General features: G+C 38.5%; 1 protein-coding gene across 4 annotated transcripts in view; it reads left to right on the forward strand.

Moving 5' to 3' along the window:
* Cngl (Cyclic nucleotide-gated ion channel-like) overlaps positions 1-25,176 on the forward strand; it is a 104,993-nt gene extending 79,817 nt beyond the window's left edge. Inside the window, exons 3-30 of one of the 4 annotated variants that reach the window (XM_066292790.1) lie at positions 1,687-1,901; positions 3,027-3,146; positions 4,656-4,725; positions 7,858-7,963; positions 8,220-8,386; positions 9,432-9,531; positions 9,584-9,732; positions 9,785-9,937; positions 9,988-10,118; positions 10,241-10,324; positions 14,207-14,360; positions 15,252-15,413; positions 17,700-17,938; positions 18,523-18,658; positions 18,816-18,923; positions 18,978-19,120; positions 19,174-19,311; positions 19,360-19,622; positions 19,678-19,825; positions 20,192-20,629; positions 22,424-22,591; positions 22,645-22,905; positions 22,956-23,142; positions 23,197-23,275; positions 23,332-23,537; positions 23,586-23,739; positions 23,859-24,051; positions 24,658-25,176. In XM_066292790.1, the coding sequence (XP_066148887.1) occupies positions 1,687-1,901; positions 3,027-3,146; positions 4,656-4,725; positions 7,858-7,963; positions 8,220-8,386; positions 9,432-9,531; positions 9,584-9,732; positions 9,785-9,937; positions 9,988-10,118; positions 10,241-10,324; positions 14,207-14,360; positions 15,252-15,413; positions 17,700-17,938; positions 18,523-18,658; positions 18,816-18,923; positions 18,978-19,120; positions 19,174-19,311; positions 19,360-19,622; positions 19,678-19,825; positions 20,192-20,629; positions 22,424-22,591; positions 22,645-22,905; positions 22,956-23,142; positions 23,197-23,275; positions 23,332-23,537; positions 23,586-23,739; positions 23,859-24,051; positions 24,658-24,694 (4,509 nt within the window). In that variant the 3' untranslated portion in view covers positions 24,695-25,176. Of the gene's footprint in view, positions 1-1,686; positions 1,902-3,026; positions 3,147-4,655; positions 4,726-7,857; positions 7,964-8,219; positions 8,387-9,431; positions 9,532-9,583; positions 9,733-9,784; positions 9,938-9,987; positions 10,119-10,240; positions 10,325-14,206; positions 14,361-15,251; positions 15,414-17,699; positions 17,939-18,522; positions 18,659-18,815; positions 18,924-18,977; positions 19,121-19,173; positions 19,312-19,359; positions 19,623-19,677; positions 19,826-20,191; positions 20,630-22,088; positions 22,155-22,423; positions 22,592-22,644; positions 22,906-22,955; positions 23,143-23,196; positions 23,276-23,331; positions 23,538-23,585; positions 23,740-23,858; positions 24,052-24,657 lie in introns of all 4 variants that reach the window. The other 3 variants (XM_066292791.1, XM_066292792.1, XM_066292793.1) reach the window with 3 other exon arrangements.
* The last annotated feature ends 28 nt before the right edge of the window (positions 25,177-25,204 follow it).

Here is a 25,204-nt window from a genome sequence, read left to right on the forward strand (position 1 = left end):
TGTGCCATAAAATGCCTTTTGCTGGTCATTATTTGAACAACTCTCGCGCGTGAGAAAAACAAGGGTTGCGTGCTAACTTCCAACTGTCCTAAAGTAAAACAGAACAAACTTCCTTGAGAGGAAAGATAATTCTTCCAAACGTAGGCCTTTAATAGCTCAACATTTTGGCGTTAAAGCTGCAATTTTCTAGCTAGACTTACATAATGAAAAATCTTCTCTAATTTGTTTTAACAAGGTTTGGAGTTGCAGGGAATGGGTTTGGAGTCTAAATTGGTCAGTCCCACGTCGCTACGGTGGAAAACAATGTTGTTAGTTAAAAAAGAAAAAACGGAGAAGCTCGGCTTGTTGAAGAAACGGAGTGAAATATGTCGGGACTCCAGTTAAAAGTATCTAAAACGTATATTCTCTCCGATTACTCTAATTTTCTGTAAATGGCAACAGGCAGGGCCGGCCTTAGCGACTTCGGCGAAATTCATAACTGCCCCCGCACTCCTAAGAAAGACCGCTGACCAGGACCGCGGGTCGGCCTGGGCCGTCGCCCAACCTCTCTCCCCATAAAGCCGGTGCGTTGGGAAAGGTGGAATTGATGAGGTGACCACGTTCTCTGCCACACCTCTAATCAGAATGGCGCCTGCGTGACTTTTTATAAAGTACACACGAGTGTAAAAAATACAAACCCCGTGCTCTTCCCATAGAGAAAATTGCCAGAAGTAGGTAATTCAAATTCAATTCATCAATCGGAACATCGTTAAATCCCCACATATTCGCACGCCTCTAAACATGTATTTGACGTTCGAAATGGATTGGCCCGTACACAGAATCGTGTACCATTAATCCCGAATTGTCAAACCGGTATTATTGGACCCAGATAGATAAGGGAGGGAGAGGTGTCCGGACATGGAGAGGTGCACCTCGAAAAGGATCAGGAATGACAGTTTCGAGAAGGAACTCCGATACGGAACCGCAATAATTTAAATTAGAAATCGATTGTCTTGAATCGGTGCCGAGATTGAGCTCTGATTAAACGGATCCCCGGGGAGAGATACATTTTGTGTCGGAAGGTCAAGTTTAGGCCTTTTGTTCCATTAATTGCTTCATGGTAAGAGGCCGAGTTCGTCTGCTTTTGCATTTTATTTCGTCGTTATCCGCAAAAACTGCAATTTGTTTTAAACACTGCCTTAATCCGGAATCCGATCCGGAGCATTTTAATGAAAAACATGATATCACTCTATCATGCGGGAGATTTAGACGGCTTTCAGAAAGAGTTTTGGATTGTTTTTAAGCCCTTTTCATTTGGTTTGCGCACATACACATTTTACAGCAGTCGAATGAAATCCATTTAAAAAGTTCAATATTGAAGCTTTGCAAGATAACTGTGCTCGCACGACTACCGAACTTCCACGAATTAGAATAATGTTGTTATTTTTCATCAGCTGAACCCGATGTTGAAGTGATTTATAGAGGCCTTTGAGCGGACTTCGTTGTTTTGTTTATCGCCTCGAAAAGAAGTTAATCAAAGGATCGTCGCCGTTGAAATTATGAAAAGAGTTTTTGTTCCTCTCAGACTAATCGAACAGAGCTTCGGCAAATACCCTTACGAACTAGACTTTAATTGCCTCCCCGTGAGCCCCAATTGGTTGTAACTCTCCCTCTGCGTCCGTTTGAAGATAAACTTCGACGTTTCAGATCGACCCCCCTGCGATCGGGCCGTCCCAGGTAGCAGCGGTCGTTCAAGGGGGCCATGGGAGTCACCTAATAGTCAGCGCGCTCGGGGGAGACGAAGGAAGCTCCGACGACGGAAATACACCTCTGCACAGCCCCAGATCGCATAATACCAGTAGAGAGGAGGATGACAGTTCTAATGCTAATGAGAGCGGAGATTGCAAGAGCCCTAATCAAAGGTAAGAGAGGTTTTATGGCGGTGAGTGCGGATTCGGTACTGCACACCAATGGGAGTTCTCGTTTCTTTTAGAACTCCTAGGAGTGTTCCGCATTAAGCGATAATTGTTACTTCGAAGGGCTAAACTCATATTCCACTGAATATGCCGTAGAGAACAACCACCTTCCCGTCCACGAAACACATCCCGTTAGTTCTAACAACTTTGGCGATTGTCGCACTGTTAAGAAAAACGGCCTTTTTTGGGGTCGAGACATCGGAGCTCCCCAACAAAGGGTGGGAATATGTCGGGAAACAATGACGTTGTGAACCAACCCTCGAAGTTAAGACAAGAAAGAAGTTCTATGTAAATTCGGCGTTTGTTTCGCTGCAGGCCTGAAATTGCGGGGACAAAATGCGAAATTGTTAATAAACGCGAAGGAGGGTGTGCGGAAATAATGAAAAGTATTATTAAAAGATTTAAAATTCCAAATTTCTCTTATGCGTAGCACGAAGGCAAATTTCAATTTCTTTTCTTTAAAAAAAAGATATACATAATTGATGAAAAACAGTTATTGCGATGGTGCTCACGTAATTTCCAACTGCGAAAGCCAGAGGGCATACGAAACATGATGGGAATTCGAGTATCGAGTCTACCAACAGAATTGTTTAAAGCACTTGCAGAGGTTTAGAGAATACAAAAGTGTTTTAATGGGATTTACATGGGCCTCTGTTTATGTAGATTTTTATTGGCGGAATCTCGAGAATGTCGCCATAACTGTAATAGTCGGGAATGGAAATAAGAATCAATTTGCAATTCAATGTTGTTTGCTCTAATTGCAACTGAGTAATTCCTTCAGTAGTTTTACGTTTTCAAGCATCGCCGGAGGCAGTTGCTAATTTGAGGGTTTCAGCTGAAGGTTTTCGGTAAACCGGAAATATATTTTTTTAATTTCAAAATTAGAGAAACCGACAGAGAAATGCTGGAGAACTGCTTAATTCTGGGCGGTTCTCTCTCAGTCTAAAAAGATCTGAGAAACGGAATTAAATGCCTCGGTAACGAACCACCTGTGCTACTAATTCTAGATTCAGAAGCAACTTTTCCCCTGCAAAAACCCCTCGAATGTAGCACTAATAATGTTTTCAGCAGCATCGACTCAGAAGACAAGAAGACCACTTCTGAAAGAAGCAGCTCGAAGCCGGGAATTCAGAGCTGGCGAAATCTCAGGGCTGTAATGGCCTATTATCATTCGCTGCGCAAAATCAAGAGGTTTTTAGTATAATTGCCTTCTACTACTCGTATTGTGTTTACTAACATTTCTTATGGGCGAAGCACCAGGAAGTTACGCTGGTTCTCGCCCATTTTGTATAAAAATCTGTCTTCTAAAACTTAGAGGTCGTTCTTCCTTCTTGTTGGTTGTTCTGCATTGATTTTTGATGGCCTGTCTCTCTAACCAATTTATTGTTAATGAATTCTAGCAAAGAGCTTAGTTTACGTTCATGACTACGTTCATGACTTAAATAATAAACGAAGCTCTTTGTCAGAAAAATACATTATACTGACCATGTCTGCCATCTCTGCAACTCCTTAAGGGTACCAACTTTACATAGTTAGTTGTTTTGGTTGAAGTTTTTTTTCATGTTGTACCGTGTTAGGAGACTTCTTTGACACTCGCTTGGCTATAGACTACTTTAAGCTAGATTCCAGTCTCGTTTAAAATTAAAACTCGTGAAATATTGCATATTAATGCACGCTTCGACTATAACTTAAAGAATTACTGAACTTGGAAAGTTTGTAGCGTTAATGTTGTAGTTTGACCTTAAATTCCCTTTGAAAATCGAAACCAGCGACGAAGCATCATAATTAACAGTAATTATCCTTTATAGGCAAAATTCGAAAAAAATAGATTTTAAGTGTCTTAAAGGACCCTCATTTAGTTCAAAGTAGTTTCTAGCGTTGTATTTTGCATGTTGAACATCGTAGATGAGTCTTTAGTGAATTTAGATGTTTTCCAATGTTTTTTGGCTGAAATTGAAGTTTGTCAATGAAGCATTGGTAAACCAACAGGTTTGTCTCTCTTAGATTTGTGATTTCTACTACTGAAAAAAACCAAAAACACAGTTATTAGATTAGTATGCGGAATGGTCTCACTGTAATCAACAAAACCTGTAAATAGTACACGTAGCCTGTTAGTCTCAAAGTCAAACATGCAAAATACAACACGATTTAGGGTGTAAAAAAATAATAAAAGCAGTATAAACAGTCCTTATTGTTCTTGAAATAATTACTGGGAATTTATCACTGCCAGATGGGTCCTAATGGCCCATTTTTGCACTTCTGAGGGAAAACTATGTCTGCATTTTTAGTGTTTTATGCTTGGTTATATGAAGGCAATAAATTTTGCTGCAAAGTGCCCAAAAGCTATAAGAATTTATGTTGGCCTCCTAATCTGCAAGATCTGAAACTACTGTTTTTGGGGACCCTTCCACTCGTAAGTTTCGACTAGAACCTTTATTTAATCCTAAAGTGGGTGCGAATCTTTTTCAAATTGTAACTATTAGAATGTATAGTTTCCTACTCGTAGTAACTTGCCAGCAGTTGTTTCACACCAATGGTCTTGATCATTAGGTATTTGGTTGTACTAACTTTTGAAGTGACCTCTTCGATGTTTCTAGATAGACATGTTTGTGTGGAGTACGTCGTGTGGTATAATAACTCTTGCATTGTGGTATTTTGCGTCCTGCTTGAAATATTCTGATCGTACCTTTCTGTTTACAGAACGAAGTCAAATCAAAGATGGATGAAGCTTCGCACCACCGTGCAAATATCTTCGGCAATATCAGCTAAGGTGAGCAATCTTTCATTGAAATTTTATCGAGAAAAAAGGGAACTAAAATACATTCGTGTCAGACAAACATAAATCGTCGAAGAAATAAAGAACGGAATAAGTTTTATTTTTGCTCCTTCAACTACATGTTTGCTGCAGATAACATTCGGGGGGAAACTCTAATGGGAAAAGTTTCAGAAAGCGGGGTCTGTGCATTTTCGTATTTTTGAGAAACTTTACACAGTTTGCACGGCATTTATAATTTAAAAATGTATTCGAAACTAAAATCTCAAAAGATTTTTTAAGACCTCAAAACGCTACTTTATTGTTATCTATCGGCCTCGAACATGCTTGTTGATTAATCACGTTAATTCAATATAACGAGGCTGTATATTATTAATTAAACTTGCGTTGTGTTGCGTACGTATTGATTTATTAGTGCGGCTTTAACAAGTTACACGTGCCTTTGGAGAGATCAGTTTCCAATCAATTTTAAAGCTCTGTTTAAATATAAATGCTAAAATAGCTTCACTTCGTGATTGTTGATCACTCGAAACGTGGCATGTTCCCGGTAAAAGTTGAGACACAATGAAAAACTATCTGTGCTTTATGGCGACCTAAGATTTTTGATAAGTAGGAATCACATATAGGTAGACTGTTTTCCTGTCAACCACAAATCGGCGAACATGATCCTTAATAGCTGCCATTTATTGTATCTCATAAGTTGTCTAGCATTATGTATTTGATAGCTTTCTGATTAAATAAAGCACAATCGATTGCTTTCCGTTTCAAGTTATTGAGCTTTATTACCCATTAATGACAACTCCTCCTCAAACTGTGTTCCGGGAATGACTTCCATGTTCGTAGCTACGGATGATCTCCTTTCCGAACTTGCTAAGAGTTGTGTATGGTGGCTTTGGTTTCGATCTGATTTTTTTGAGCTTCAAATCTATTTTTCTTGTAGCTTCAGTATGTCACATTTGAAATACTTCTTCGCCTAAAAGATCTTAATTTCTCAGAGTTTTTCATATGGCCGCCCACCCTTTACCTACCTATGCGACGCCATTTACGAATTAAAGCTAGAAGTGCGTGTAACTTGTTGACAAATTAATCTTTCTCTTCTTTTCATTCGTCAAATCCCGTTAGAATTGTCTAAAATATCTACACTTCATATTTCATCATTTTCGCACAGAGTGGCCCAACGAAAACTTTGCACCTCAATATTTTAAAATAAAAATGTGTTGCACGGATCCCTCAATTTTTAATTCGAGGGGGACGATTTTTCATTGAATTTTCAATCCTGCAACTTCAGTCCCTAAATAGGGGGGCACCTGCCTCCAAAATTTCTAATAGACAGGAACGTCGAAGGATACTTCGATTTAAAGGTAGTAGTACCTTCATTGTGCCCTCCAAGTTTGAAGTCCGTTACTCCCATTGGTATGACAGCTTGTCGAAATCGTTGAGAAACAGCTTTTAGTTCGTAATTAATTTATCAGAACGAAAGCTGCAGACATCAAAATGGGGGTAGGAATAGCTTTAAAAGTGAGACATCACTGAATCGGTTTGATGGAGGTGAGTTTTACCGCTAATCGTATAATTCACGAATGCCACCAAATTACATCGGAAATGTTAAGTAAGGTTTGTACAGAATTAATTTTATTGTGTGGGGGTCAATGGCGCTCATTTCCGGCATTTAACATATTGATCATAAAAGTAACGTAAATACTCTTATGATCATCGCATTTTTGAATGCAAATAAAGAAACGCATCCTTGTAAATTTGAGATACAAAACTCACCTTCGTCAAAACGATTTAGGGATATCTCACTTTAAAAGCTCTTCTCACTACAGACTTTGACAAGCTGTTCTATCACCGGGGACAGTGACGGTGACTTCGAACTTGGAGGTTACAACCAGGGTACCACCACCTTTAAAATAAGATATCACTCGACACCTCCTCCCAGTGGGGATTTCGAGGGTGCCCGAGACCCCTGTTCAAGGGCCGAAGTCGAAAGATTGAAAACGCAATAAATTGTCCGTTTTATTATTTTTTTAATTAGACATCGACGAGTCCGAGCATTTTCGCACATTTTCAATTTAAATGCGGCAGACCGAGGCGAAAACTTTCCGTTAGGCCACCCTGTAGAGCTTCCGCTCAATTGCAAGTATAATTTCATTATTTTCGTGCAGTTAAAAAAAATTCCTTTAGCACGAAATGATGGAATCTCCCGAAAGGTATTTCCCATTAAACCTGAAATTTATACGCCATAAATCGTCGCCGAACGCTATTCTGCTGAAGATGGTGAAAATATTTCCGCGGCAACCGCGAATTGCTTAACTACTGACATATCTCAGGGAAATTATCTCCAGCTATAAATTCGCTTACATTCCTTTCGCAAATGAGCTAATATTGATGTTAGAAAATCTATTAGATGCCCGTGGAGCCAAAGGTGGCATGAGGATTGAATCTTCGAATTACACCCAACAAATAATCCAAAACGTACCTGTAATCTGCGGTGTTTCACAGTTTCTAAATATGTTTCCCCTTTTCGGAATTAGCAACATTTATTAGGGCAATTGCGGGATCTGACAAATTTATTCTGCATTAATTCTCTATACTCGGATAACTGCAATTACTACCATTAAGGAAAATAGCATGGTTGGCGTGCACCTCCCATGTAAAGTTTAGAACTTTAAACGTTGATTTCTAATTAAGGAAACAACGTTGTTTTCGCAAATACGCCACTGAATTAATTAATTGCCATGGCTGATTAAATTACTTCTATGGACTGAACTTTGCTGACTGCAGGCCATTTCATTTCATACAGATATAAAGTTGCATTGAGTTTTCCTTTCCGCCTACACACTTCATCAATTTCTAATTGATTTTTTTAATTTCCAAGTGTATTCAGAAGCTCAATAATGAATCCACTTCCTGCATGTCGACGTAAATCCACATTTTGGATTCCCCGCCAACAGGGCCGGTCTCCAAAAGTGCCCTTTATGTCACGTACAGCTCGACTTTCAGGATTTCTATTGCCTGGCCGAATAAAAGGCCCTTTTATTCGAATTCGGAACGGAATAGATCGAAACGCTACAGATTCATAATTGCTCATTCTTCATCGACAAATTTTAATAACTGAATTTTTTTCAGAAGCCTCCGCTGAAAAGGGAGGACTCGTTCCTGAAGCGATTCTCCAGCAGGCAGATACCGGAAGCTCAGGAAACAGTGGAGGACACCGGCAGCGAGGGTTGCGCAGGTAGTTTTTTGTTGTAAAGTGGAAATTTTGAATTTATGTGAGATCACGGGAGTTCCTACAATTAATTTAATTTGGCGATGGCAATATCAAACTAAAAAATTTCATCGAATCGGGAACTGGGTCTAGAGGACGCTACTTCGAAGCTCGGGGCAATTACAAGACGTGAAAACAATGAATTTTTTTAGGTCTTTACACCGAAGAAAAACTGTATTTTTCTAGATGATTCAAAATTCAAATCCGAGAATTTGGTTTTCAGGTGACAATAGATCAGCCCCACGTCGAAGAAGGAAGCGATTGCGTCAACCACGAACTGTAGTGAACCCAGACTCGAACTTTTATTTTTATTGGTTGTTTGTATTAACGATTTGTGTGTTATACAATATGTGGACTTTAATTGTTAGACAGAGCTTTCCTGAACTGCAGGTAAGTGTTACGATTAACGAGTCTTTCTAATGCCATCAAAATCAGCCGTAAAAGTTAGTTGAAAAATTGCTGGTTTCCGAAAAAAACAGATGCGACAATAGGTTTCCTCAGGTTTCTCTCTGTAGCCTAAGAAATGTTTACCAAGTTTGGATGGAAACCACTGACAAGCGAGTATGAAATTGCAATAAACAATAAACACTTTAGGAAGAATTTTCGAAATCAAGAACTCCATTAGCAAAGCTCAGAAAACACAATTCCGAGCTCCTAATCGAAGAACCGGAGAAACTTGAAAATAAGTTTCGTTCGATAGTTAGAAACGGGGGTTTTGGGCGTCAGCAAAAATTAGACGTAGATCAAATTACATATGAATTATGACATTGTTCATGGTATCGTTTTTCTTAGCACGAATCGTGAAACTCGTTCATTTCAGGACAAATTGTCGATTGCGAGATTCTTGAAGAATGAAGGCTGCGTGAGTGTTGCTTCTTGACAAATCAACGGAAACAACGCTCCATCTGATTTACAATTGATGCAGACTTACGCCCTTACTTCTAGTGCTTTCGTTATAATATGATCTAACATCCTTGATTTGGTAATATTGATGCTTGAACAACGTCATATCTGATGGGATGATTACAGGCTAAACTAATAGACAAAGTTCACAAATAACATGTCAAATGAATGAAGCGAAAAAGTATTTAATGACGAATTTCAGCGATTTGCTTAATGATTTGGCGTACGCTAATAATAATTTTATTTCGATTCCAAAATGTCCCTCGGCACGTTACATTGCTTATCGATCGAATTTGGAATTCACAAGAATTGCATTCAAAATATTTTATTCATGATTCTGGCTACAGTAAGTAAATTGTATTGCTTAAAATAGAACAATAAGTGCAGGACATCTTGGAATTCGAACACATCACTACACTTACCAGCATAATAGACCTCAGCACACTGAATTTCAAGGATATTTAAATTCAGAAGCTAATACCTCAAACCTGTCTTGTACCCCATATTTTTGAGAGTTAATTGCAATTTTCAGGAAATGATCTCCACTTTTTGGCTCACCTGTGATTCTATAAGTGACTTGGCTTTTTTAATAGATTTGGCTGTACAGTTTAGGACTGGATATTTAGAACAAGGTAAATGTTTTTAGTACTGACTATGAGCTTGATTACGAGGGAATCGTTCCAGGTCTAATGGTATATGATTCTAAAAAATTAGCCTGTCATTACCTTCGTTCACGTGCCTTTTTACTGGACCTGACTGCGCTGTGTCCAGTAGACTTACTTCAGCTCAGGTTTGGCCCGAACCCGTTGCTGAGGTGTCCTAGATTTTTAAAAGTAATTTTAAAAAATCCGTTTATCGTAGAATTGAATGCAAATCAAATTTTAGGTATACAGGGCTGTCAACTATTATTATATGGTAGAGTCTCGAACGATATGGCCGAATTTATGGAGGGTGGTCAACCTCATCCACATTCTCCTAATCCTTGCTCATTGGTTCGGTTGTTTTTATTTTTTATTATCAGAAGCGGAGGGTTTCCAGGTAAGCAAAACTCTTTTTCTTCGTAATGTAATAATGATGGTTCTTCCTAGGGCGATTGGGTGTACCCCTACCGGCCTGGGGACTACGCGACGCTAACCAGAAAATATTTGGGTTCGTTATACTGGTCCACTCTAACCTTAACTACAATAGGAGACCTGCCTACGCCTGAAACAAATGCAGAGTAAGTCCCACTTGCCTAAAAACCAATTAGAAATGTCTCCTTTTGGTTAACGAATCAAAGCGATGAGGGACGAGAATTTTATAATTTGTGTCAATTAGCTATATGGAGTGATTTCTGATTAGAAAGACGGATTCAGTGGACGGCCCTCGGTCGCTGCCGCGCAGAGGGGTAAAATCTCGTCTACTGCAGTTCAACACCAGTAACGGGTAAATAACACCGTATTTTCTCGTAAAATTTGCACCCCTCGTTAACACGGCACTGGCAGCGGCAGGACTGAGGGCTCGCCACTCTCTTGTATCACCACGCACTAAGACTCACAAATGCATTTTTTTCTTTTATTTATTTATTTATTTATCGGATATTGAGCACTGTTTTCGTTTTGTTGGACAGACCGAGGCCCTGTCGCTGCCAAGTTTCCCGTTTCGTGTGTAGTGTGGACGTTTAGCGGTGGGTCTTGTGTAGATTTGGAAGTTTTTGGCTATGAGTTCGTGCTTAATTGTTCAACGTTTCTGTCTGCCATCAAAACCTAAAACAGAATTAAGTCGAAATGGAGATTCTCCGATCATTCATTTATCCATTACACATGTATGGCAATTTTCAGGGAACAAGTGCATTCTGACATATGCAATTTTTGGATTAGAGTTGATTTACAACTAATTTATTTGGCTTGCTATATTATTGAGGACGACAAGTTTCGCAAATGGGAAAAGCGAAGCTTGTTGGAATCTGTTACCAAATTGGCTCTATTTCCCACTCAATGTCTAGTTAGAGTACACCATCCATAACAATTCAAACCGCTCTTTATTTTCCTTTTTATTCTATCTCATTAATTTTAACTACCTCCAGTGCGCACAGCTAAAACTCGCAGTGCAAGAATATCATATGGAAGCCTGTAATTTCGTCACTACTAAAGGTAGATATTTAGCCAAGCTTTCATGCCATAACCCATTTTTCTACTTTAAATTACCCCCTCATATGTCTATAATAAATTTTTCATTGGAGCGAGAGATGTACATGCTGGCAAAACTCAATATGTAACTCCGAATGAAGGTTTCCGAACATCTTCAAAGTGGGTTTCAACTATTGATTAAAAATTGTGTTTTCACGGTATGGGCAAGCGGATATTGTGATATATTGCATAAAATCGTGGAAAATAATTTTATATATTTTGTTAGCAATTTCTTCCTCCATATTTTGCAAAAATTTCCATGCAGGATCATCCGACAAAAACTTGTTCCCCCCTTAATCTTGAAAAATAAGAATTTTTCCAAAATTTCACAACATATGTCAAAACAATTGTTAAGATAGATGAATTTTTATATAAAATTCAACCCCCAAACTTTACCCTTATGCGCGTCACCGTAGCCGTCTCAAAAATTTCAAATAACGTGAGGGAACACGTGACACTGCAAATTCAAGATCATTTAAAAGTACATTCAATGATGTATTGCGATTCAAAATGTATCGATCGGTTTTTGAGAAAAACAGCAATAGATTTTGCAAAAAGTGCAACACAAACTCAGTTAAATAATGCATAGGCAATGAAAAAACTTATTTTTTGACAGGGAATTGACTTGGTTTCGGTTTTGTGCTCTCAGACAATCTCTAGTTAAAAAAATTAAAAATTAAAAAATAATTAAAAGAATAAAAGAGGAATAAAAAAAGAAATGACTAAATAAAAATAACCAAAGACTGTTTGTGAACACGAAGCCAAAAACAAATCAATTTGTTATCAACAAATAAGTTTTTTATTGCTTACGTCCTATAGTATTTAACTGAGTTTGTATTTCATCTTATACGAAATTTATACCCATTTTTCTCAAAAATTAACCATAGATTTTGAATCGAATTAAATTATTGGGTATAGTTTTCAAGGACCTTGAATTTGCAATGTCACTTGACCTCTAGTGTCATTTAAAGTTAGAGAGAGTTGCTGTGACGCACATAAGGGTAAAGCTTCGGTGTTAAATTTTATTAAAAAAATTTTCTCCCACATAAAGCAATTTGACGTGATTTTGAAAAATCTTTATTTTTCAAGATATAGGGGAAGTCAAGCTTTCGTCGGATGACTCGGTATATTGAGTCGGTATGTGCTGTTATACCAGTATATACAGTTATTTATGTACATGACCAAACTTCAAAAGACGATTCTTTGAATGATTCTAGGACGAAGAATCTATCTAAACATAAGTCCGTTCTTCTCAAAACATAGGGGATCAACTTTTTCTTAAAAAATCGTTTTTTTGTAGAAACGATAATAATTCTCTATTCGATTTCGTTGAAATTTGGCATTCGTTATTTATGGTTATTATTGTTATTTATGCGCAAATAACTTTTCAATTTTTTTATATTTTTTTCATATTAGGCACAGTTATGGCCACCCAGGTCGCCGGATTTAAATCCGTTAGATTTTTTCTTTTGGGAGGATGTAAAGTCCTTCGTTCATAGGACTCCAGTCAACACTGAAGAAGAATTAATTGAACGGATACGGGATTTATACATATAATTAGATAATATATACGCGGGAAATCTATCAAACCTGTTCGGCAATCGATGTGGGAACGAGCTAATTCTTGTATTGAAGCTGAAGGACAATCTTTTCAGCAACTATTGTTACTTATTATTAAATGTTTTTTTACTGAAAAAATGCGTACTATTTGTTAAAGTGTAGTTTTAACAAAGAATTTTTTCCCTGAAATTTCCGACCTTGGTCCTGTGCAGGCCACTAGCAAAAAGACACAAACAACTTCTGCCTTAAAACATTCCCTTGTACTACATTAAAAACTGCCAGCAAGTTTTAACGTCACATTAATTTGCGTTATCTTATTATTTAGGTTTTTTTTTATATATACAGGGTGGCCCAGAATGAGGGGGTCAACGCTTAACCACAAATTCCTTGGTCAAAAATATATTGATTCATGGTGATATACTTATATCTCTTATTGAATTTTGATTTGGAGCCTCCATTAAACGATAAAAAAATTAAAAATGTTGATAATGTCAGTCAATACATACCCTTCAGAAGGAAATAAAAGCATTCATTTTAACAAACAATTAATTTAATAAGTGCTCAACGTGGCCAACTCGTTCTCGAATACAGAGATTCACGCGTCGAAGATAATTAAATTTTAATCTCCCCAACATCATTGGATCATTGCGCATTCTATCAGCTACTTGCAAAATTCTATTTCTTAGGTGGTCTTCGTTTTGAATAGGAACAGTACATACACGAGATTTTAGCGTACTCCAAATGGAAAAGTCGCAGGGAGTTAGATCTGGAGATCTAGGCGGCCATTGAAGAGGGACATCGTTTGCTCCATTAATTTTTTTTCGTCTAATGGAGGCTCCAAATCAAAATTCAATAAGAGTTTTAAAAAAAAGTTGCGTAACTGACCGGGAATTTGATTTAAAAAAAATCAACCGTGTGCATTAACGAATAAAAAAGTTCTGGTGTATTTAACATTCGACCTTGTAGCAATTGACCACTACCCCTGGTGGTTTTACCATAATAAGCCCCGTCGAATGTGCCCCGAGAAGCAGAACGATTATACACCAAATTTCGTAGCAATCCATCTAGCCGCTTTCGACTTATCTGCAAAACTTAAAAAAAAGTGAGACTTGAAGAGCTTGTATCTCCAGAAGGTGACAATTTCGTATTATAAGTATATCACCATGAATCGATATATTTTTGACCGAGGAATATGTGGTTAAGCGTCGACCCCCTCATTCTGGGACACCCTGTATATATCGATTTTTTTTTTAGTTTGACACCGTGTCTCTGAAAAATGAAGCACTCTCAGACCTTTGTTTATACAAACTCTTCACTTTAGAATCACTCAAAGACTCACCCCTTGAAGTTTAGCCACGACTTAAATTACACCCTGTATGTTGGCGAAGTGTGAGAACATCGGGAATCACACTATGGATTTGGGTAAAATGCGTTGAATGTATTGCTATCGTCGGTCATTTCTCAGAAGCGCACAGTGGCCCGACTTATTTTTTGTGCCTCAGTCAACTCCACCAACTCTAACTCAACTCCAGCCGCTACTTGTTTGAACGTTTAAACTAAAATTATCCCCTATTTCTAGGTATATCTTTACAATAGTTAGCTACCTAATAGGAGTTTTCATCTTTGCCACGATCGTCGGCCAAGTGGGAAATGTGATAACAAACCGCAACGCCAACCGACTAGAGTTTGAGAGATTGCTGGATGGTGCCAAAACCTACATGCGACACCACAAAGTAAGTCCTCGAAGATCGTCTTGCCTCAACCACCCATCCATCCCAATTAAGCTCCCTACTTTTAATTTGGAATGATAAAAGAGATTACCCGGTGTGATCCATCTCATTTATAGTCCCGCAACGATCCTCTTAGTTGGTCCCCGAAGGATACATTCGCAATATATTTTCTTTTCGTCGAGACGATATCGGAAAGGAATCTTTACAGCATATTACGTGAGATGAGATTAAATTGCTTCATATAGATTTGATTTTCAACACTAAGGCCTGATCGTTCAGGTAAGGCTTAGCCTATGCTCAAGTCAAGTCTTGGCTCACGTTAACTTCATGTATGAGAGTTAATGCCGGCTTTGTGGGGGGCGAAGTTGGATCGCGGCGGTCTTTCCTGTTCGGGGTTTTTTCTTGGGGGTAGGAGGGCGATGATTAAAAATGGCGCTCAGTGCCCCAGACTTGTTAAGGCCGGCCCTGATGACGGGAACGTTATTACTATTAGAAGGATTCAAGTGAGCTGAGAGCTGAGGATAGCTTAAGCGTTACTTGGAGGATCGGATTTAAAAGGCAAACAAGAGATGGATGAGTTAGCGGATTTTGAAAGAAAAAGTGCGTCTTTTACTGTTAAAAGTGCCATTTGCCTCCACAACATAATCGCCTTTTTGCTTATTATATGAATTTAAGTGATGACGAAAGCTAAAACACGGCGCGGATCTTGCAGCCCAAGCCGGTCTCCATATGGATATATGTTCATCCCGTCAATATACAACCGAACTCGATCCTTCTTGGGTTAAAAAATATATACCGGAAAGTAATATAAATCCTTAATAGACAAGCGACTCTGAAAATCATTAATTCAGCTTCTTATTTGATTTTTTAAGTGGTGGTTAATTCGATTTTCAGGTGCCGGGTGGCATGAAAAGAAGAGTTCTCCGATGGTACGACTACTCTTGGTCGAGGGGGCGGATACAAGGGGGTGGCGATATCAACACAGCCTTAGGCCTACTACCAGACAAGCTGAAAACGGAATTAGCACTTCATGTCAATTTAAGTGTGCTCAAGAAAGTAAGGGTCGATGATAATATACAGAGCGTCCCAGATTATGTGTGCAATGTTTCGAATTCATAGAGAATGACTCAAGATAATATGACAATTTTCTATAAAAGATTTTTCTACAATTCCGCCCTATAAAGGTACAAGCTCCTAAAAGAAACCTTTGGAAATGAGCTTTTCTCGAATAAATTTGAAATTACTTAGTGGGACTAAATAGATTTTCGAATGATGGATATGAAATGAAGGTAGATGAAATTATACCATTTAAACACGTTTCACTTTTTCATTCTGTCAGGAATAAACCGACTTTAATAGAAAAATCATCATTTTTATACTCCCTGTATGGATCTTCTTTGCATTTTGCTCGTTATGGCAAAAATTAAACTTTTTCGAAAAAAAAACAATTTTAACCTATTTGAGTGCTCATTAAATAATTTTGCATGTTGGTTCAACATGGGTTCTCTCTAATCGTATGCATTCCCTGGTTCTCCGAATTAAAGATTCTTGGACTCACCGCAATGGTCCAAAATTGTTTCTTACGTCATCACTATGAAAAACATTCCTTTCTAATAAGTTATTCTTATTGTCTAATGAATTAATTAATATTGCAAAATTTGAGACACTGTGAAGTATTAACTGACACTTGCACACAAACCAAATTCGGTAAAAATCGTTTTTCTCTAAAACGGTTAATTTTTGCGATAACGAGTAAAAATTCCTGTTTATAGTTTAAGGTAAAAGTTATCTAAAAAAAAAATTTCGATGCCTTTATTGGCATAAATTGTAGAAAAATTATAACTTTCGTGTTAAAATTGTTCCTGGCAAACTAAACAGGTCTAACATGTCTAAATGGTATAATTTGAAAAAAACACATCTATTATCCATAATTGCAAAAAGTTGTTTAATTACACTAAGTACTTTCGAATTTATTCAACAAAAACTGATTTCCAGAAGTGTCGTTTAGGAGTTTGTATTTCTGCAGGAAGGGTCTGTAGAAAACAAAACTTCTACAGGCACTTGTGATATTATTTTAATGCATTCTCCATGAATCCAAGAGATTGTCCACATACTATGGGACACCTTGTCCAGTGCGTCTCGAGTTAAAACAAAACGGTGAAGGATACGTATGAAATCAAATTGATAAATGCCAATTGAATGTAAGGGCGAAATAGAGTCCTTCGCTGCCAATTTCATTAACAAATTTTGCTGGTTTCAACTCCGACTTTCGCACCTAAAGAGATCATCACACTACGGGGAAATATCCATAATATCCGAGGTGAAAGTCGACTTTAAAATGCTCTGTTTCATAAAATATAATGAGAGTTCCTAATATAAAAGCGGAAGCGGAAACAGATATAAAACCACCGAAGCGAAAACTTGTCGAGGAAGTTAAAAACTTTTCGGAGGGGTTATTTTTGGAAACTTTGTACAATATTTCAGTTAAACTCGTTGAGGATTTAAAATTTTTGGAGCCCAAAATATACAGCGTAACTTATCATCATGGAAATATTTCAGCGGGCAATAGTGCTCCGCAAAATAATTAAAAATAATGCTAATGGGCCCATGGTCAAAGACGCACTATACCACACACACGGTAGCAAAGTTCCACATTTTTACTCACACTCTACGTTTTCCTCACGTATACCTTCAATTAAATTTGCGAGGTCTCGTACGCGTATTTATATGTGTATGTCAAAATCGTCGGTAGACATACAAGGTGTTACGGTTTTTGGGGCCATGTACTACCACTGCTACTGTTTTGGCACGCCCTCTGCGAAACTTTATACCAAATTTCAATTCCTTCTTCAATTCTTTAGCCTTTAAGCCTCTTGCAGTTTTTTCGTGTTCCGCCGTTGTAGAATTAGCAAAAATATCTGCAAATAGAGAATATAACGGAGATGAGGGAAAAAACGGTCTGGCTCAGTTGTCAACTATCCGAGGCAATTCGTAACAGTTAATGAAATTTCCCAAAATAAATATAAATCTAAGCCAAAACAACGTTATAAAGCTTTTAAAAATGCCCTATAAAATATGTGAAATTTTGCCACCCTCTATATCGAGAAGGGTACGTTTTTCACCATGGGTCTATTAGCATTTTTTTTTAAATTATTTTGCGGGTAATATCGCTCCCTGAATTGTTTCCCCGACATGTGACTCGCTATATATCAAAAAGTACATGATACCGAGAACTAGTCACGTTCATTCGTTTATTTAACGATTCGTTTTACATAGGTACTCCTTTCCTCTATTACTTGCCGGTATGCTCCAAATTTAATATAGTATTTCCCTGTTATCCAGGTAACCATATTCCAAGAATGCCAGCCAGAGTTCCTTCGTGATTTGGTGCTAAAAATGAAGGCGTACATTTTCACTCCCGGCGATTCCATATGCAGGAAAGGAGAAGTGGCTCGTGAAATGTTTATTATAGCAGACGGGATTTTAGAAGTAATAAGCGAAACGGGAAAGGTGCTCACCACGATGAAAGCCGGCGATTTTTTCGGCGAAATTGGGATCCTTAATTTGGACGGCTTGAATAAGTAAGTGAAAGAGCTTTTTAGAGTTTCCGCTTTTATTGGTTTATAGCTTTTTATTTGTTCCCTGGCAACAAAGAATCGGTACTTGAAAGGAATTAAATCACCGCGAAGGTTTCTCAGACATGTTTTCTTTGGCATTTATCGCTAAAAAAATAAGAAGTGAGGAAACCGAAAAAACTCATTTGGAAGATTATGCTCCATGTCCTCTTCATTAAGAAGCAGGTTTTCATGGTCGAAATTTCGAATTCGTGAAGAGTTCCGGGTTCAAAGACTTTGCTGCCGTGAGGTCTTACTCGACTGGTCATTGTAAATATTGCAGTTGAAACTTTCCAAATGGAAATCACGGAATCCTGGTTGATTTCCAAGAATTTCACTTCAACTCATTTAAAAATAAACGGATCATTTTCTATTTGAAATAGACCATTCACAAGCGTGCATAGTCCTCCATTGGTACTACTAATCTGAACCGCCCAAAAAGTAGGAAAATGTTTTGAAAACTCATATTTATTATAACTCCGTTCAAACTCTCTGAGGAATAAACGCTCCACTAATTTCTCCATCTAAAATAGCATTTCTCTGGTTTCCAGACGAACTGCCGATGTTCGATCAGTAGGCTACTCAGAGCTGTTCTCCCTATCCAGGGAAGACGTTCTAGCAGCCATGAAAGATTACCCAGAAGCCCAAGAAATCCTCCAGGCTTTAGGGCGAAAACGACTAATGGAGGTAAGCCCAGATGTCCCTTTCCCTCTCCAAACATTTCCCCATTTTCATCATTAATATTCTCTATTCCTGCTATTGGCTCCACAAGTTCTAACTCTAGTCTTTCGCAACGCTTCGTAGTGGCTGGCAAAATTAACCGAAACGCTGTTCACATTCGCAGCTTTTGCAGGTTAAAGCCAGTGCCAAGCACCCTCCACACCACAAAGGTGATCACCACAACCATGGACACGACAAGGGGTTAGTGGATAAAATAAAAAGCGAAGCGAAGGTACTAAAATCAGAGCGGTATTGTTCAGTTTCATGCAATAGTCAATGTTAACAGGGGTTGAAGAATGTGCTAAGAAAATCGCGCACACATTACCGAAGGTCTAATGAAAGTTTGGAGCTGCAACCCTTGCAGCCCCATGGGGTGAATTCGAGCAATGGCAACGGAGCTTCTAAGGGCACTTTAAAGAGAATGTCTAGGTAAGTCGATTCAATCGAAAAACTTTTGGAATTTTTTTTCCCATCCTGTTTAGGGTAAAATCTCATGACCTGAGTCAAGACCACGCAGAGCCAGAAAAAGGGGATAGAAAAGAAAGTATTGCTCCTGAGCATGAAAGATCTCACACCATCTCCCCTTTAGGGGCTGGATTGCCATTATTACAAAGATTAAGGTAGATTATTGCACATTTATCATAGTCAGTGCTGAAACTGTGTTACAGGCTTTTGAAAGAGAAACAGGACAACGAAGAGAAAAGCAACGGAGGTCAAACGCAGACTTCTCCCCTTTTGTCTCCCCAATCCAATGCTATTAAATCGCCCCCTTCCATCGTAGAAGAGACTTCTTTAACGGAAGAAGGGCCTATTGGTGCAGGGTTGCCACTTCTTCAGCGCATCCTCATGCTGAAGGCTAAGGAGGAGAAAGCGACTAAGGCTGCCAAAACTGGGGTTGGAGGGCACAAACCTCTTTTAAGTAGCATTAAACGTAAGGTGCATTCGTGTGATAATTGAGAATTTCTAAAATCGTGTTTCCCTCACAGAAAGTATGGCGTCTGTTAGTCAACCGGCTTCACCCACCCCAACTAGCGCCCAAAATTTAGTGACGTCGAGGGCGTCGTTTTCGGGGCCCACGAAGAATGCCTTAGCAGCTGTTCCAGCCAAATTACTTAGTACTAAGATATCATTTAGGTGAGCATTTCGCCTGTATCTCGTTAGTGTAGAGGAAAATACAATCTCTCACATAAAAATACCCCACAAAGGATTGGGAATATTTCAGAAGTTCCGTGTTTCAAAACATAAATATTGTTAAAAGTCCTTTTTTAATCGACTTTAGCGTTTTTTGGAACTCGCAGAGAGGCATGAGAAAAAGATAGATAATCCAGATTTTCAGAAAATGTAGCGAAAGATACCGTCGTTCCTATAGAAAAAGCTTTAGAAACATTCGTAGGTAGAGGCACAAAATGATTGTGGTTTTGGTCTAGACCGAGATTTTTCATTATAAAAGTAAATACTTGAGGTGTCTATTATGAAGTTAAATCATCACATTTTTTCTAGAGATAGAATAAAACTGCACACAACCGCCAAAGAAAAAGACCCCAGTATCAAAGACTCGCTCCTGAAAGAGGGCGAGCCTCCAGCAGTCGCGGAACAACCTCCGGAATTAATCGTGCCAAATACGCAACCGTCCAGTACCTCGATAAGCGAACACCCTGTACATATTAGCGACAATATTAGTGAGAAAACTAGCGATAGTAAGGAAATCAGCGACACTTCCACGGAATTGACGAAAAGACTGACCAGTACCGAGAGTACGGACAAAAACGCGGCTCATTGGTCGAAATTGAAAAGAGCGGCCATTTCCAAAGATGTGGAAGGAGGTGGTGGCGGACAGAGCAAAGATAGTGTGGACGTGCCTGTGGTCAAAGTTGCCAAGGAGGATGGAGGGGAGAGGAAATCAGGAGTGATTTTGACGAGAAAAACCAAGCACTATAGGTGAGGGGGTTAAGTAAATTAGCTGAATGTACATATTTACATTATACAGGCTTCACCAGTCATGTGGATACATAAGGATCGCGCAAGTGAGAGAAGGACCGGATAAGGTTTAATGTCCTTCCGACAAGGACCAACGAGATGGGTTGCGCGCCTAGCGGCTGACCTGGGCGGAGTCAGTCTGTCAGTGTCTCCACTTCGATGTTTATATTAGTATCAGTTTTGTTGCTTTCGGGGGATTGAAATTTTTCAAAAGCTCAAAACAAAAACCGGCAATGTAACTGATGTATGTGCAATATAATGAAAAAAAAAACGATTAATCCATCACTAGAATTTACATTAATAAACATTCTAAAACTGTAAGAGATCCTGTAACATGACTGACTCCGCCCACATCAGTCGCTACCCTCGCAAACAAACTTCGTTCGTCTTTGTCGGGGTATTTTTAACGTTATGCGGTCCTCTTCTCACTTGCAGAATCCTCCTTTCCACTTGAACTTGGTACCTGTATATAAGGTGTTTCAAAGATATTGGACCAAACTTGAGGAGATTATAGAGGATATTGCAATAGAAAGTTTTTGCATATAAACCCTAATCTAAAATGAGCCTTTTTAGCTCTGGAATAATTTTTCCCTAAAATTGTAATGTTTTTTGTTAACACTACAAAACACCTATATTTAAGTCATTTTTATTAAAGGTAACGCGAAAATGTTATATTTATATTAATGGTTTAAGATGGAGACGCCTAACCTCGTTACATGAATTTTTCCGTCACATCATAGAAACTCACACTCTTTGTAACATGTGCGGAACTTACTACAGGAAAAAACAGGCTGCCATCAATCTCCTTAACAGTTCCTCGTTGGTGGCTACGTGGGTTTTAAGACTTGCCGTATCCCTAGAGGAAAAAAATCAAACGGGGATAAATCGGGAGTTAGCGTCGGCCAATTGATAGGTCCTCTTCTTCCGGTCTCTCGCCTAGGAAATTGTGAATTTAGGTGATCCTGCACATAGCGGACAAAATGTTCAGATGCAGCGTCATGCTGGAACCACATTCTGTCATCTATCCCCATAGTAACGTGTGCACTTTCCATTAGCTAAGAAAGTGCGCCTTGTAAAAAACTATTTTACATTTATTATTTTTGCTTGTTTTTACTAAAAATTATTTAAATATCAATGGCTTTTAGTGTCAACGAGAAAACATTACAATTTTGAACAAAACTTACTCCAGTACCAAAACGGCTCATTTTCGACTAAGGGTTTATAAGTAAAAGATTTCTACTACAATATCCTCTATAACCCGCTCAAGTTTGGTACCACCTTTTTAAAACGTTATATTTCTTTGGGGTATCATTTCCAACAAGTATGGCAACATTTTCTCAACGGGAAATCTGTATTGGTCCTAGACCTTCCTTTACCCTTCTGCAGTTAAGTAATACTAAAATCAATTTTGCATTTTAAGATTTATACATGAAAAACTGCGAGAAGTGGCATCAGTTCCAGCAGAGCCTCATAAATATCGCTATGGGTTTGTAGTATATTCTTGTTCCCAATTTATTACCAACTTAAAGAAGAGGGGTGATTTTTGGTTCAGTTTCTGTGTAAAAATCTATAAGTAGAAGTAATCGAAAATGACCTCAGAACCTGGCTAGAGGACCTTTTCTATAGCTTTCCCTTAAGAAGCCCCTCGCCATTTCCTTCCAAAGTCACGATATAGGGGCTTGCCTAGTCACCTTTGTTGTCATTATCTTTCCTGAACCTGATGGAAAGAATTAAAAGCTTTACGCAATATTTCAGGTCAATAGATGATTTATCTCCGGAATACGGGCCGCTCCCCTTCGTCAAAAAGCTGAAAATCCTCAACGAACGCCAGAAGCTGGAAGAGTTGGAAATAGCTATGAAGACTCGCAGTTTTTCCTTGGATATCCCCGAGAGCCAAAGCGAGACCAGTGAAACCTTAACTCGGTTTGTACTTGATCATCATTGAAACCGTGTTTTGAGACTGTAGTATCAATCAGGTCCCAATCTGAAGGCTCTTCAGTTCATCAGCAACAAAACCAACGAAGCAGCAAACAATTTTTAACTGCGCCTTTAACTTCTTCACCCCTGCACTCTTCCAACGAGTCTAACGAAACACCAGAACGAAGAAATCTGAGGTCAATTTTGAAAAAATTGTCTGAGGACACGAAGGAGAGGGACAGAGACAAAACTGAAGTAGTGATTGAAGATTCATCTCCTGAAGGAAAACCCACTAAGATGGATCCCAGCGAATTCAAGAGGTTTGTTAGGATTTCCTTTCTGAATAAATGTATATGTTAACGCCTTTAAGATTAATGAGGGCTCCCACAATTGAAGGATATGCAGCCAGACATAGTAAACTGTCGAAAAGTGTGACTTTCAATAGGGATACCCTGCAAAGCCCTCCGAATAGTGCCAACACGGTTCTGGGCACGCCTCAAAGTTTGTTTCCCTTCGTGAATTCACCCACTGATAATGGGCTGGATGTCAGAGAAAAGGCAAGTTCTCATTTACTGAAAATGTTGTTGTTAGTTTCCAAATTTTGGTTCCAGGAAAAGCTCACAGAGCTGGAGAGATGCGGAATTCAACTAGTGCCTAACAAGATGAATAATCAAGTGAAGCTAATAAAAGGTTCATTATTTGTTTTAATCATATGGTATCTGACTGAGTTTATCAATGGGTTCTAGCTTCATTGGAGGACGAACAAAAGTACTTTGCCGATATTTTATTAGCGATAAAGCAGGTGATGAGTGCCCATTTGCTCGAAATGCAGCAGAAGTTTCAGGAACGCTTTGATCGATTGGAAGAAGAGTTGAGAAACAAAAACGACTTAATTCAACAACTGAAAGAACATATCTGTAAATTAGAAAACCTAGATGAGGATTCCTTAACGGTAAAACCCGTGGTCAGTGATCTGCTAGTTGGTGATCTTGGTTTTTAGGATTCCCTGGACACAATTATCAGCAAAGACAAGCAATCCTGGGAGGACCCAACCCACGAAGAAGAAGAGGAGCTGCAAGACTTGCCCCAACCCATTAACGCGTGGTCTTCAAGTCGGTCTAATAGTATTGTTCTCAATATTGATTCTACCACAGGTTTGGATTAAGATTCCATTTTAACTGATAAATTTTAGATAAAAAAAATTCTTCCAATCTTTATTTTCTGTCTTCATGTCCGACATAGGAAAATCCTTCACAAATGTAAATTTTCCTAGATACAGACTCGGACAATGCAGATGGGGAAACATCAGAAAATGACCCCACCGACTGTGAGTCAGGCGACGGTGACGTGGATCAATTTGAGAACTCGAGCTCAAATTGGGAAATTGAGTTGCTCGCGGCTCAGATTAGGGAAAGAAGAGCTGCAAGTTTGGACCATAGCATTGACAGACCTCCAATACGAAATAGGTATTAATGTGAAACTTCTAGTTTTTAACCCGAACCAAATTGAGAGACAAATAATTCAATTCAAATCAAATCAATGCTGGTTCGTATATCACACGTAGCTTCGAAAGTTTTGCATCGTCTTTGGGCTTGGATATCTTAAGTTTTGATTAAGATCGGATTAGTTTACACTATAATTGCTTCAGCAATAAATTTTAAAAGGAAAAAAAACATCCTTAAAGACAAAGGACGAAAATTTTCATTCAACATTTTTTGGGTAAAAAGGAAATTAATAACCCGTATTTCCACCCCTGGCATCGATACAAATTCGAAGACGACGAAAACATAATGAGCAATAATAATTGCTCATTATCTCTTCGTCGCCCAATTTAAGTTGCATCTCTAGGATTTTCCTTCTCTCTGCCGTAATGATGATGATTGATTTTATTCATTCTACTCCACTGTACAATCAGGCAGAATGTACTTTCTTAATGCGTAGGGACTTTGTTTTCCTTCTTTTCGAACCTGAAACTTGATATCGAATTTTACTTGATACTACGAACTGCTCTCGGTAATTTAGATCCATCCGACGATAATTGTGTCTTAAAGTCTTTCTCTACTTTTTTTCAGATTTTTAAGGGGTTCCAGTACGGATGGAAACGATTGATATATAGTCCTCAATGGAATCAGTGCCAAAGCATCCTCACAATACTGTCGCTGCAAACGTAGCTGGTTTATGGTGTCTTATACGTACCTTAGGCTCGAAAAAAGCAGAAACTCAAATTTTAAACGCCATTCTCCGGAAAAAAAAACCAATTAAAATTAAGTAATTAATACACTATATCAACTAATTTAGGTCTTCAATAAATTACCTCCCATTTATAATAACGTAAGAGTTTTGGTTATGTTATGACGGTAATAATGTGATACACAGAGTGACCACTCTCAATATTTGCAGCAAAATAGTGTTGAATCAGAAACGCTCAAAAAATGGGATAATTATGCATTTATTTGTCCATTCGGTTCGTTATCGAGTAGTGCTTCCAACGCTTCTACTACCTACGTCAGAGTTAAAATTTAAGTATCAAAAGTACCTAGGCAATACATTGAGGTTGTGCAATAAGGAGTATATAAAAGATTTGAAAACTGCAGAGATTCGCATCTGGTTGTTTGTCAA

This window comes from Euwallacea fornicatus, chromosome 18, assembly GCF_040115645.1.
Source record: "Euwallacea fornicatus isolate EFF26 chromosome 18, ASM4011564v1, whole genome shotgun sequence".
Classification (NCBI taxonomy): domain Eukaryota; kingdom Metazoa; phylum Arthropoda; class Insecta; order Coleoptera; family Curculionidae; genus Euwallacea; species Euwallacea fornicatus.